Source organism: Centropristis striata, chromosome 1 (genome assembly GCF_030273125.1).
Source record: "Centropristis striata isolate RG_2023a ecotype Rhode Island chromosome 1, C.striata_1.0, whole genome shotgun sequence".
NCBI classification, from domain to species: domain Eukaryota; kingdom Metazoa; phylum Chordata; class Actinopteri; order Perciformes; family Serranidae; genus Centropristis; species Centropristis striata.
The window spans coordinates 45,146,665-45,160,278 of NC_081517.1; the positions used below are offsets into that span (position 1 = coordinate 45,146,665).

General features: G+C 39.8%; 1 protein-coding gene across 2 annotated transcripts in view; it reads right to left on the reverse strand.

The window, feature by feature from the left end:
• Nucleotides 1–1,904: 1,904 nt before the first annotated feature.
• clgn (calmegin) overlaps nt 1,905–13,614 on the reverse strand; it is a 24,819-nt gene continuing 13,109 nt past the window's right edge. Inside the window, exons 9-16 of one of the 2 annotated variants that reach the window (XM_059343707.1) lie at nt 12,539–12,728; nt 11,689–11,802; nt 10,324–10,480; nt 8,739–8,954; nt 7,320–7,436; nt 5,118–5,265; nt 4,863–5,035; nt 1,905–2,655 (exon numbers count right to left, since the gene is read on the reverse strand). In XM_059343707.1, the coding sequence (XP_059199690.1) occupies nt 2,581–2,655; nt 4,863–5,035; nt 5,118–5,265; nt 7,320–7,436; nt 8,739–8,954; nt 10,324–10,480; nt 11,689–11,802; nt 12,539–12,728 (1,190 nt within the window). In that variant the 3' untranslated portion in view covers nt 1,905–2,580. The remainder of the gene's footprint in view (nt 2,656–4,862; nt 5,036–5,117; nt 5,266–7,319; nt 7,437–8,738; nt 8,955–10,323; nt 10,481–11,688; nt 11,803–12,538; nt 12,729–13,614) is intronic. The other variant, XM_059343706.1, reaches the window with a different exon arrangement.

Here is a 13,614-nt window from a genome sequence, read left to right on the forward strand (position 1 = left end):
ACAAAATGTCATTGTTTATCTGTTTATTTTGTTAATATTTATTATTTTCAAGACAGAACACGAAGCAAGGGCGACAATGGGCATCGAAAATTATTATTGGTTTTGTTTTTTTTATCCCTTGAGGATGACTGGCGGCGCCCCCCCCCCAGAAGATGGCGCTCTAGGGGACCACCTGAGCCGCCCTGCTACAGATTGTGTATAACCATGCATCTTTCATGGAGAAGAGAGAGGAAGAGGAGGAGATAGGAGACAGAAAGGAGGAGGAGGAGCAGGAGAGAGGAGGAGTAAAACTCCTAGATTTACTATTTACTTTCAGTTTTTATTCTGGGACTGTGGAAATCTTTTGGTGTATTAATAACTCAGAATCATCCACATGACAGAAATTATTGTTCCTCCATTTGATAAGACACGATGGGGATTTTTTTTTTTGTATTAAATAATTTTATTTTCAAGAGCAATGTACAATTTGCAAACAAATGTAAACAGGGATATCTGCCAGAACCGGCCAGAACATGAACTACAAAAGCTTGAGACAATAATAATAAAAAACAAATAAATTAGCGTCGTAAATGTTTCCCCGGCAACGAAGATCCAGGATCAGATGATCTAGATGTTGGAGGAGAAACTGAATGATTTCAGATCTGCAGAATCCCACATATTTACTCTCTTATAATGACTAATAATAACTGATGGCCAAGGCATTCAGTGTTGTTGAAGCATGTCAAACTAGGTTCAGAATAATAATAATAAGCACACCAGCGGCATTTCATATTTAAAAAAACTGCCTAACTCAAAAACACTGCATTAATAAATCTTTATTCATTCCGGCATCAAAACAAACAAAACCAATAAATAGGGTCATCTGTGCTAAATCCTCATTTCTTAAACTGCTAGTAAAAAACACAGAAAAAGTAACTGATGCTCCTAAACAAACTATCTAAAATCTAAACAGAACATCCCAGTCGATCTAAGCTGAAGCGACTTATCAGCTGAAATGGCCTCCTCTTCCTCCTCCTGGCCTCCTCTTCCTCCTCCTGGCCTCCTCTTCCTCCTCCTCTTCTGGAAACTAGGAAGAAACTTTGTCGAACTGTGTCCCTCAAACATGTTCTTAAAAACAAAAGGACACGAGAATAAAGTGGAACTTCTGAGATGCAGCCCGACGATATGCTGTAAAACGCTATGAAACACTGTTACGGGCTGAAATATGAGCCACCAAAAAACTGAATTTGAATGATTTATATTTATATTTGAATTGCTTAAGTTGAATAATTGCATAAAAAACTGAATTTGAATCACATCATTTGAATTTTTGTGGTTCAATTTGAATCATTGCATTGAAAAACTGAATCTGAATTGAAATTTGAAGTTGAATTTATTAGTTTGGAACTGAACATTCAGTTCTCACAATTCAAATTCAGTTCGCAAAATTAAATTTAAATTTTCTGCGACAAAGATACACAGAGCGCGTCTTCAGCCAATCAGCACCTCCCTTTTTCTTTTTGTAACATTTGTTGCCACCCGGTTGCCACGAAACGGAGGAAGAAGTTCGACTGGCTCGACCAATGGATGAGGCTGGAACGGAGATGCTGATTGGCCAATGAGGTGCCATGGCAACCGGGTGGCAACATATGTTCCCAAAAAAATGGAGGTGCCAATTGGCCGAAGAGGTGCCATGGCAACTGGTCGCCAACAAATATTACCAAAAAAAAAAAAATGGAGGTGCTGATTGGCCGAAGAGGCGCCATGGCAACCGGGTGGCAACAAATGTTACCAAAATAATGAAGATGCTGATTGGCTGAAGAGGCGCTCTGTGTATCTTTGTGGCAGAAAATTTAAATTGAATTTTGCAAACTGAATTTGATTTGTGAGAACTGAATGTTCAGTTCCAAACTAATAAATTAAATTTCAAATTACAATTCAGATTCAGTTTTTTTCATTGCAATGATTCAAATTGAACAATACAAATTCAAATTATGTGATTCAAATTCAGTTTTTTAATGCAATTATTCAACTTAAGCAATTGAAATTCAAATATAAATAATTCAAATTCAGTTTCTGGTGGCTCTTATTTCACTGCTGCCGTCACTCTGAGGAGGCAGACGGGGAGATCTATGGCGGCGTTATATTCATAGAGGAGGTCGACAGTAGAGACGAGGTGAACGGGGAACGGAGGTGGAAGAGGCGGGCGTTTTTTTTTCTTTTGGGCTGACAGGCGTTTTGACAGCGATGGCTTAAAGAGAAGAAGAAGAATGATGATGATGAAAGCGTGGAAGCTCGGGGAAAAACATCTAGATGCAGAGAATCTCCAGGAGGATCGGTTTAATAGTTCGATAGATGAGCAGGCAGGAGGGAGAGACGGGTGGACAGACAGACAGGCGGGTGTGTTGGTGGTCGGGAGGTTGCCGCCCTGTGATGCGGCAACCTCCCGGGGGACTGCAGGCTACCAGGTGGTCTGGAGGAAACGCTGCTCGGCTCCAGCAGCAGCAGAGACGGCCCTTCCACCTCCTCCTCCTCCTCCTCCTCCTCCTCCTCCTCCTCATCACGGGGAGAAAGACAGTCGGCGTGTTGTTCACCTCCTCCTCAGTCTTTCCGTACCCTCCTCTTCCTCACAGCTTGTTTGTGGCTCTCTTCAGCGACGTCCCCTCCGTCTTTCAGCTGCAGGGACACGGTGGACAGTTAAAGAGAGCAGGACAGAGGCAAAGGTGTCTAAAAACAAGATAAATGATCTAACACTTCTACAACTAAAGTTTTTTTTATCTTGGTAAGAACCAAATAATTGTCAGGTCACTCTGCTCGGGCCAGTTCATCACTGCTGGCAGCTTTCATTTTGTCTCTTTTGTACATTTTTTGTCTTTTTTGGTCATTTTGTGATCAAAAGAAGATATAAAAAGACACAAATGACCAAAAAAAGGCATCAAATGACCAAAAAAAAGACACAAAAAGATGTAAAAACACCAAAAAAAGACACAAAAGACGTAAAATCACAAAAAAAAAGACACTTAACGTTGGTTTAATAGCATCTCGTGCATTGTTGTACTAAATTATTATGTCATAATAATATAACAATGTCAGACAAGATCAATTATCTAACACTTCTTAATCTAAGAAGAGAAGACAAAAAAAGACAAAAAACACCCAAAAAAAAGACACAAAAGATGTAAAAAATCACCGAAAAAAGACACAAAAAGACACAAAAAAGACACACATAAAGACATAAAAGACGTAAAAAAGACAAAACGTTTTTTTTTTATCTTGGTAAGAACCAAATAATCATCAGGTCACTCTGCTCGGGCCAGTTCATCACTGCTGGCAGCTTTACTTTATCTGGTTTTAAGAGTTCATTTATTATTTTAAGTGTTCAACATGCTTATTTCTAGATTTAATAATCTTAATTTAATAAATCTTGTCAAGGTAAATTATCTGTCCATGCAGCAAGATCATTTCCCTCAGATTTACTGTTTGATCTGGTTTTAGACTAAACACCTTTTATTTTTGCAGTGAACAGATGAGACACTTTCTCATTAAGCACATTAGCAAAAGGTTAAAAACGTTAGTGCTCGCTCCGTCTTACAGGGCGTCTGGACGTTTTATTAAATCTAATTCATTAATTTAAGGCCTTATTAAATGAAGAACCGTTTGAATGCCGAGCAGAAATAGATGATTGTTCTCAAATAAAATAAAATAACTGAAAAAAGGAAACAAGAGAAGCCAGACTCTCTGACCAAGGACACAGACACAGGACATACAGGTACAGCTCAACAATATTAGAATATTGTGAAAATGTTCAATATTTTTTGTCAATTATTTCAGAAAGTGAAACTTGTATATTATATAGACGTAATCAGCCGATCTGGTACCTACACCGCCGATCGATAGCGTGCTTAAGTTAGCGGCTGATCAAAGCATGCTAATGTTAGCCGGCGATCGATATCGTGCTTAAGTTAGCGGCTGATCATAGCATGCTAACATTAGCCGGCGATCGATAGCATGATAACATTAGCAGCGAGAGATAGCGTGCTAGCATTAGAGGCTGACCATAGCATGCTAACGTTAGCCGGAGATCGATAGCCTGCTAAAGTTAGTGGCCGGTCATAACATGCTAACGTTAGCTGGTCATAGCATGCTAACGTTAGCCTGCGTGTCTGTCTGTGTCTATTTATCTGTAAGTCGAATGCTACTTAGTTTGTCCGATTCGTGTTGCTGTAGAAGCGTTTTGTGTGACGTAATCAGCAGCAGACGAAGGAGCCAGAGCTGATCTGGTACCTACACCGGCTAACATTAGCACGCTATCAATCGCTGGCTAACGTTATAACATGAAATGATCATTATCTTGAATTAACGTGATAATATCACAAGCGTGTCCAGACGTGTGCATCACTGTTAAGTGTCCTCTGGAAACAACACTGTTGTGTTGTGGTCTTTGTTGTCTAAATGCTGCCCTTGTGTTGTCAGATTGATGAAGATGTTTTCTCAGTTTGTTGTGTTTTGTGTATTTGCATGTGTTAAGCTGCAGCGCTATGAGCCTTCAGGGCCACCGTACAGTAATTAAAGACCTTTTAAAGCTCTGCAGACACCAGACCAGTTCCCCTACAGGAGCTCAACAGGACATGAAATCTCTTGTGTCACAACAGCATAAGGAGAACAAACCAAACTTTGTTTTTTTGTAAAAAAAAAAAAAAAAAAGTGATGTTCTAGCTCTTTACTGAGAGAACCTGCTCCTCTACCAAGTGTGTTAAAACAGACCGACTCAGACAGAATATATCAGAAATAAAAATATAATGAACCAGATGAATATAGGAGCTGAAATCTGAGGATCTGGTTCCAGATATTAATTATTATTTAACTAATGAATCTCTACCAACCTCCTCTTCTAATGTTCTCTCAGGAGCTTTGCTCTCCTCCTCTTCTTCTTCTTCCTCCTCATCATCGTCCCCCTCTAGATTGTCACCTCCTGCCTCAGCTTCCTCCTCCTCCTCCTCCTCCTCTTCCTCCTCCTCCTCCTCCTCGTCTTCCTCCTCCTCGGCCTCTTCTGTAGCTGTAAGAGATCAGGAGATGTCTGAGGACAGAAGCAGTAAAAGCCTGATGGATGTGTTCTGTCCTGTGTTTGACCCTCTGACCTGCAGCTGCTGCTCCTTCTGTCTCCTCAGCTGCTTTCTCTTCTCCTTGTGCTGCTGCTGCCTCCTCCTCTTCCTCCTCCTCTTCCTCCTCCTCTACGTCAGCCTGAGGAGGAGGAACCTTCTTGTACACGTAGTCGTCCTCTGGTTTCTGTCACACCAACAGGAAATGGGTTCAAGGTTTTGGGTTTACACACTTTTGCATAAATCAGAGATGAGACAAATTAAAAATAGACATCACAAAATGTTGCATTCTGTCAACAGAAGTGTTGTTGTTCTCCAGTAGTTCTGACTGACAAAGAAGCATTTATAATCATTTACAAACTGTTCCCAGCATCAACATGTCTGCTTGTTGTACTATTCCACCACTGAACTAAAGTTTTATAGGATCCAGACAGGAACACGACAACAGAGAAACCAGCGGCGTCTATGGCTGCAGGAGAATAAACATGTGGAATGAGGACATAATCAGAAATGCAGCGCCTCTTTATATCAGGTCAGGTTCTCTATCTACTCTGTGAAATTTACAGGAAGCCTTGTTTACATCAGTGATTGTCTGTACGATGTAGAATAGTCCTCAAATGCAGCTAAAGGACTCTAGTGGCTTTGTTGTTTTGTGTACATAAACACATCCATCCATTTTCCTCCTCTTATCCGGGGCCGGGTCGCGGGGGCAGCAGGTTAAGCAGGGCGTTCCCTCTCCCAGCCACAACGTCCAGCTCCTCCTGGGGGACCCCGAGGCGTTCCCAGGCCAGGAGAGAGATATAATCCCTCCACCGTGTTCTGGGTCTTCCCCGGGGCCTCCTACCAGTTGGACCTGGAACTCCTCTAACGGGAGGCGCAGGGAGGATCCTTACCAGATGCCCAAACCACCTCAGCTGCTCCTTTAGAGGAGAAGGAGCAGCGTCTCTACTCCGAGCTCCCTCCGGATGTCTGAGCTCCTCCCCCTATCTGTTTTTTTGGGTAGTTTTGTGTCTTTTTTGGCGATTTTGTGTCTTTTTTGGGCGATTTTATGTCTTTTTTCACAATTTTGTATCTTTTTGGGGTAATTTGTGTCTTTTTACAATTTGTGTCCTTTTTTAGGCAATTTTTGGGTGATTTTGTGTCTTTTTGGTGATTTTGTGTGTTTTATCATGATTTTGTGTCTTTTTTGTGATTTGTGTCTTTTTTGGTGATTTGTTGTGTCTTTTTTTGGTGATTTTGTGAAGGAGCAGCGACTCTACTCCGAGCTCCCTCCGGATGTCTGAGCTCCTCCGCCTATCTCTAAGGCTGAGCCCAGCCACCCTACGGAGGAAACTCATTTCAGCCGATTGTATCCGTGATCTTGCTCTTTCGGTCACTACCCAAAGTTCATGACCATAGGTGAGGGTTGGAACGTAGATGGAGCGGTAAATGGAGAGCTTTGCCTTCAGGCTCAGCTCCTTCTTCACCACGACGGTCCGGTACAACGACCACATCACTGCTGACGCTGCACCAAACCGCCTGTCCATCTCATAAACACAGAAGGCTCAAAAGGACTACTAGAGTCCAATGATGCCTTCAAATAAAACACAAGCACGTCTGTTTAGCTTCGCAGGTACTAGCTAAATCTAACGCCAGCTTAGTAAACTTTAGCTACATAAAACAGACACTCACTAATGTATACAAGGCTTCTTGTTAAATCACAGAGTAGATAGAGAACCTGACCTGATAGAAAGTAGCACTGCAGGTATCAGGGAATGCTGTCTGGGAACAGTTTGTAAATGATTATAAAAGCTTCTCTGTCTTTTTTTTTTTGGTCGTCTGTCTGTTTTCGCCGTGTGGCTTTGTACTGGTGTATCGTTGTTTTCATTTTTTGTTGTTGTGGTTATCCTTTATATTATTCTTTGTATGTTATTTGTGTGTACATTATGTCTAATTTGTAAATATGTTCCTGAGTCTTTGTTGTCTAGAATTGTGTTTTAGTGTTTTGTTTTCATATTGTGGCTCCTAATAAGTAATCCACTGTTTTTTTCTTTGTTTCTTCGTTAATAAAAATAATTAAAATAAATAAATAAATAAAATAAAATAATATAAAATGAAAAATAAAAGCTTCTCTGTCAGTCAGAACGACTGGAGAACAACAACACTTCTGTTGACAGAATGCACGCATACGTTCTACGTCGTCATTGTGTAGAAACAGTAAACGGGTCTATTAATGACTTTATATCAGTGTGGTGGTTTTACCTTTGGCCAGCAGAAGAGAACAGCCAGTCCAACAGGCAGACCGACGGTCAGGATGTAGACCACCCAGAGCCACGGACGCTCCTCCGCCGCCAGCATCAGCTGAGCAAAGATCCCCGGCTGACCACCAGAACAGACAAAGAGCAGAGAAAAAAGAGCAAAAAGAGCAAATAGTGAGGTGAAGGTTCTCATCAACATGGTGCAGCTCATAGCAGCAATCCAAGAGCATTGAATACATATTTTCTTTGACCCTTTATAACATAAACAATCTAAAGTCACTGTTTAATAAGAATTTATCATCTATTTTTAAAAAATGTAAGGTATTTTCTGACATTTTTAGAGACACTGAGCAACAAAATTCATTACCGTAACACATTTTTAAATAGAAATAAAAAATTTCTGCAACAAAGATACACAAAGCGCGTCTTCAGCCAATCAGCATCTCCATTTTTCTTTTTGTAACATTTGTTGCCACCTGGTTGCCACGAGACGGAGGAAGAAGTTAGACTGACTTGACCAATGGATGAGGCTGGAACGGAACAGAGGTGCCGATTGGCCGAAGAAGCGTCATGGCAACCAGGTGGCAACAAATGTTACCAAAAAAAATGAAGGTGCAATCTAAAGTCACTGTTTAATAAGAATTTAGAATCTATTTTTAAAAAAAAAAGGTATTTTCTGACATTTTTAGAGACACTGAGCAACAAAATTCATTACCGTAACACATTTTTAAATAGAAATAAAAAAAACGAAATTTTTTTTTCTTTGGCAAGCACTTAAATATGCTCAAAGGTAGCTGGTATCACCAAAATGTATTTTATTAAAATACATCTTTCCATCCATCCATTTTCCTCTGCTTATCCAGGGCCGGGTCGCGGGGGCAGTGTATGTGTATATTAAAATATACACATATTTTAATGCAAACAATTCTATCATTACCGTAACATTTAACCATTTTTTTCTCATCAATTTTCATTCAGATTTTGTTCTTTATACATTGTTAAAAAACCCATTATGTTTGATTATATTCTGTTAAATTATACAATTTTAAACAAATGTGTATTTATTTTTAAAAAGTTTATTAAATATTTATTGTATATAAGTGTAGGGAAACCATGACATTTTTATCTGGACGCATTACAGTAATGAATTTGTGAATCAAAAATATGTTTAAATATATAGAAAATATTATTTTAGCACAAAACAATGAATTGTGCCTCATTATGGCTATATTGTTAATTCATAAAACAGTGAAATATATTTAGTTTAATAAAGTTTGTCCTTATAATCTTCACAGACAGAACTTTATGAGACTTGCTTCATGAGTCTTTTCCTCCTCACACAAACTAACAGTCGTGTGTTTAATTATATTCAAACAGTGACAACTCCGTGTTCCTGCTGCCCTGAACACACCACCACACTGACCTCGTTAGCGCTGGCCACCAGTTTCTTCAGCCCCCAGCTGTCAGACGCCCAGCGGTCCGCCACCTCTTTGTGAGACGTGATAATGAAGTTGTCAAAGTAGATATCGGAGGTCATGGACCAGAGCTCCAGGCCCACGGCCTTGAACGGAGCCATCCTGAACGGCTGCAGGTCCTCAAAATAGTCCGGGTTATCGATCTTACGAGGCTTCCAGACGCCCTGACGAGAACACGGAGGAAATAAATGAGACGGCACAAACAAACAGCAACAACATTTACATTTTGGCTCTGTTGATATACACATGTAGGGCTGGGCGATATGGACCAAAAGTCACATCCTGATATATATTTAGGCTGAATATACGATATATATCCTGATATTTTTATCTCAAAGTGAGAGCAAATGTTCAGTCAAAGTCAAATATGACATGTCACAAGTAGTTTTATTGATTTATTTAAGTGAACATAAATACTGCATATAGGGCTGGGCGATATGGACCAAAAGTCACATCCTGATGTAATTAGGCTGAGTATAATCTGGTATGTCCAGAAAATGACCACTTTATTGTAACACAACCTTTATAACCTGGAAAAGATAACACATAAGCCATATCCAAAATCTAAAACAATATCTACCTAGGGCTGGGCGATATGGACCAAAAGTCATATCCTGATATATTTAGGCTGAATATTGATATACAATATAAATATCACAATATTTTTTATCTGAAAGTGAGAGCAAATATTCAGTCAAAGCCAAATATCACATGTCACAAGTAGTTTTATTGATTTATTTAAGTGAACATAAATACTGTATATAGGGCTGGGCGATATATTGAAATAAAAAATATATTGATATATTTTTAAATGTGATATGGAATTAGACCGTATTGCATAGTATCAGATGTACCTAAAAACACATTGCATTGCATCAAAAGTCTTACATAGGGCTGGGCGATACATCCATATAAAAGATATATTGATATATTTTTTAATGTGATATGGAATTAGACCATATATTGCATATATCAATATTTTTTTTATCCCTTCTTTCTATATAAATGCTTCCCTTACTAGGGTTTGTCATATTTAGTTCTTTTATAATGTCCGTTATTCTTTTCTCATATACATATATTTATTTCGGAAAAAGATTGGCCTATTATGGAGATTTTTGGATTTATGGAGATTTGATTTTTTTTTAAAAGGTTCTCCTGTTGTTATACAGTATTGATGTTCACTTAGATAAATCAATAAAGCTACTTGTGACATGTCACATTTGGCTTTGACTGAACATTTGCTCTCACTTTGAGATAAAAACAAACTGACATTTAAAGCATTAAGAATTCTAAATTAAATGAATAATGAATATCTGGTAGTTAGATCAGGACTGAAGTTTGTTAAAAGATTTAACTCAAAGAAAGTGTAAAATAATACTAATATAAATATAAGAGAATAGACTGATTTTCTTACCCATGTAGTAAAATAAAACTGTAATGAAGCTTTTTGTGGAGTAAAACCAAACCAAAGTTTGGTGCTAAAACCACTAAATCCATGACACTACTGACGAGTAACTTTGCCTTTAGAGGTACCTGGTAGTTGGGGTTGTCCACCAGCGGGGCTTTCCACTTGCCCTTGTACTGAGGGTTGTTGATCTTGGGACGCTTCCACTCCCCACAGCCGGGGGCCGTCTCACAGGCCGGGTTAGGAACCTGGGGGGCCTCCCACTCCCCATCCATCTCCTCGTCCCTGCACAAAGGACAGAGCTGTAACACCAGACCCCTTTCATGGTGCCGCCCCGCTAATGTCCCGCTAATGTCCCGATATACTGCTGGAGAGATCTGCTAATGTGATCGGCTAATGTACGACCGGCTAATGTACGACCGGCTAATGTGAGCGGCTAATGTGCGCGGCTAATGTACGACCGGCTAATGTGGCCGGCTAATGTACGACCAGCTAATGTACGACCGGCTAATGTACGACCGGCTAATGTGACCGGCTAATGTACGAACGGCTTTCTTGGATGTGCACATGCGTTGTCTTGTCATACATGCTGGTGTAAATCCTATTCCAATCACATTCTCTGTGTGTCCTAATCGGACTTGGAGAACTTTTGTCGGACTAACACGTTTACAAGCACTTCAGTTGTCCAGTTATAGTCAGATTAAGGCAATAATTGTTGAAAGAGTCACTTTCATAGTTCAAACTGCCTCCACGGAATGAGGTGGAGGAGACGACAGTGACGTGCGACAGAGCAGCAGCAGTGCTAACAGGCTAACAGTTAGCTCTGTAGCAGTACAGTGTGTATGTGCTAACAGGCTAACAGTTAGCTCTGTAGCAGTACAGTGTGTATGTGCTAACAGGCTAACAGTTAGCTCTGTAGCAGTACAGTGTGTATGTGCTAACAGGCTAACAGTTAGCTCTGTAGCAGTACAGTGTGTATGTGCTAACAGGCTAACAGTTAGCTCTGTAGCAGTACAGTGTGTATGTGCTAACAGGCTAACAGTTAGCTCTGTAGCAGTAGTGTGTATGTGCTAACAGGCTAACAGTTAGCTCTGTAGCAGTACAGTGTGTATGTGCTAACAGGCTAACAGTTAGCTCTGTAGCAGTACAGTGTGTATGTGCTAACAGGCTAACAGTTAGCTCTGTAGCAGTACAGTGTGTATGTGCTGCTGCTGCAGGAGGTGTTCCCTTAGCGATCTCTGTTTGTTTACAACAAGCACCAGACACTCGGGTTTGTTTACGATCAGCGGCGGACACCACGTGTACAGTTAGCATGCCAGTTTGTTTACAATCAGTGGCAGATGATGCCTGTCGAGGCAGAACATTGGTGGATCATTAGATCCCGGCATCTCGCTTCGGGCGCGCTCATAGTGGAGGAGAGACGCTACAGAGCTGTAAATGTATGAAGCGACTGTGGTCATGGGTTTGTTTGTTTGGTGAGTGTGTTTATTTACCAATCTTCTGGTTTGTCAGCATTGGGATCAGAGACAAACTCTGGCTCGTCGTCCAGCCAGCCCTCCGGCTTCAACGCGTCAGGGTCCTCAATCTTAGCCGGAGCTTCTTCATCCCTGAGACAAACACAAACAGGACATAACATTAGAACGACCAATCTGCGACAAAATCTGGACTATCCACTAGAGCTGCAACAATTATTTGATTAATCGAACAATAATCAGTTATTAAATTAATCATCAACTATTTTAATAACCCAATAATTGGTTTGAGCAGTTTTTTTTAAAGACAATAAGTCCAAATTCTCTGATTTCAGCTTCTTCAATGTGAATATTTCTGGTTTCTTTGTTCCTTTATGACGATAAACTGAATATCTCTTTGGTTTGTGGACGAAACAAGAGATTTGAGGACAAAATCTTGTGGTTTGGAAACACTCATTGATATTTTTATACAGTTTGTGTCTTCTTTTAGTCATTTTGTGTCCTTTTTTGGTCATTTAGTGTCTTTTTTAGGTCATTTTGTGTCTTTTTTAGCCATTTTGTGTCTTTTTTTGGTCATTTTGTGTCTTTTTTAGGTCATTTAGTGTCTTTTTTTTTTAGCCATTTTGTGTCTTTTTTTGGTCATTTTATGTGGTGTTTTTATACTCATTTTGTGTCTTTTTTGGTAATTGTGTGTCTTTTGACTTCATCTTGTGGTTTGGGAAACACTGATTGATATTTTTATACATTTTATTCACCAAACAACTAATTGATTAATCGTTTAAATACTCGTCAGATTAATGGATAATGAAAATAATCATTAGTTGCAGCCCTAGTATCCCTGATACTGCTGTATGAGGGTTCTAATAGTCACCAGTCGTCAGGTTTGACGGCCTCGGGGTCGGGGATCTTGGCCCTCTCGTCCCAGTCGGCTGGTTTGGAGTCGTTGGGGTCGTCGATCTCTTTGGGCGGGTTGACGGGAGGAACCACGTCGTGCAGCAGGCTGCCGCGGCTCACGCTCGACTGGTCGATCAGCATCTCGTAGCTGTTGTCTGGGTTCAGGACTGACAACAGGAGAACAATCAATCAATGGACATTTCATAAAAGCACATAAAGACATGAAGGTACATAAAGTATTACATATCGTTAGCCTCATAGCATAATTGCCTAAGTCATTTTTTGGCCAAATTGTGATATCTGCCTAAGGTAGTTCATGTTTCTTCAACTTTCTAGACAATAAATGTACTTTCAGTCAATCAAAGGGATTAGGAGAAGTGTGTTTTTACTTTTAATCACATTTCTGCAACAAGGTATGATGAAGTGATGTAAACGCTAGCAAAACGCTTTTAAAGAGACTTGTAAAGAGATTTGTTTTGACTAGAAATAAGACATTTTGACAAGATATAAGATAAGTATTCTTGGTTAGATTTTGAGTTTTTGCAGTGAACCTGTTCATATTTTTGGAATAGCGTTCAGTGAGCGGAAGTACTCTGTGTTTGCTCCAAAAAAAGACCAGTGTGATGTTTGTATCGTTTTTTTCTTGTTTTCCGAAACGCTCAAATATGACTTAGGCAAATATGCTATGAGGCTAACGATATGAAATATATTTTAGACAGAAACTAAACATACTGGCCCTCATTTATCAAACGAGCGTACGACAGAAAGTGAGCGTAAAGTGGGCGTACGATCATTTCTAGAAGGCTCGGCATTTATCAGTTTAGACGTGAGCGGTCATATGGGGTGTCCCAATAGAAACATTTCTATCAGCCTCAGCTCCTCTGACTGGGACAGAATTATTACTAAATGTAAAAAAGTGAATAATATCCCTCCATAATAATAATAATAATAACAATATTTGGATATTATATAGGCTATTAGGCTTTATATATCACCATGTATAAATGACCAGTTTGTTGTTGCAGCTGTTGGACGTCAGCGTTTCACTTTCTG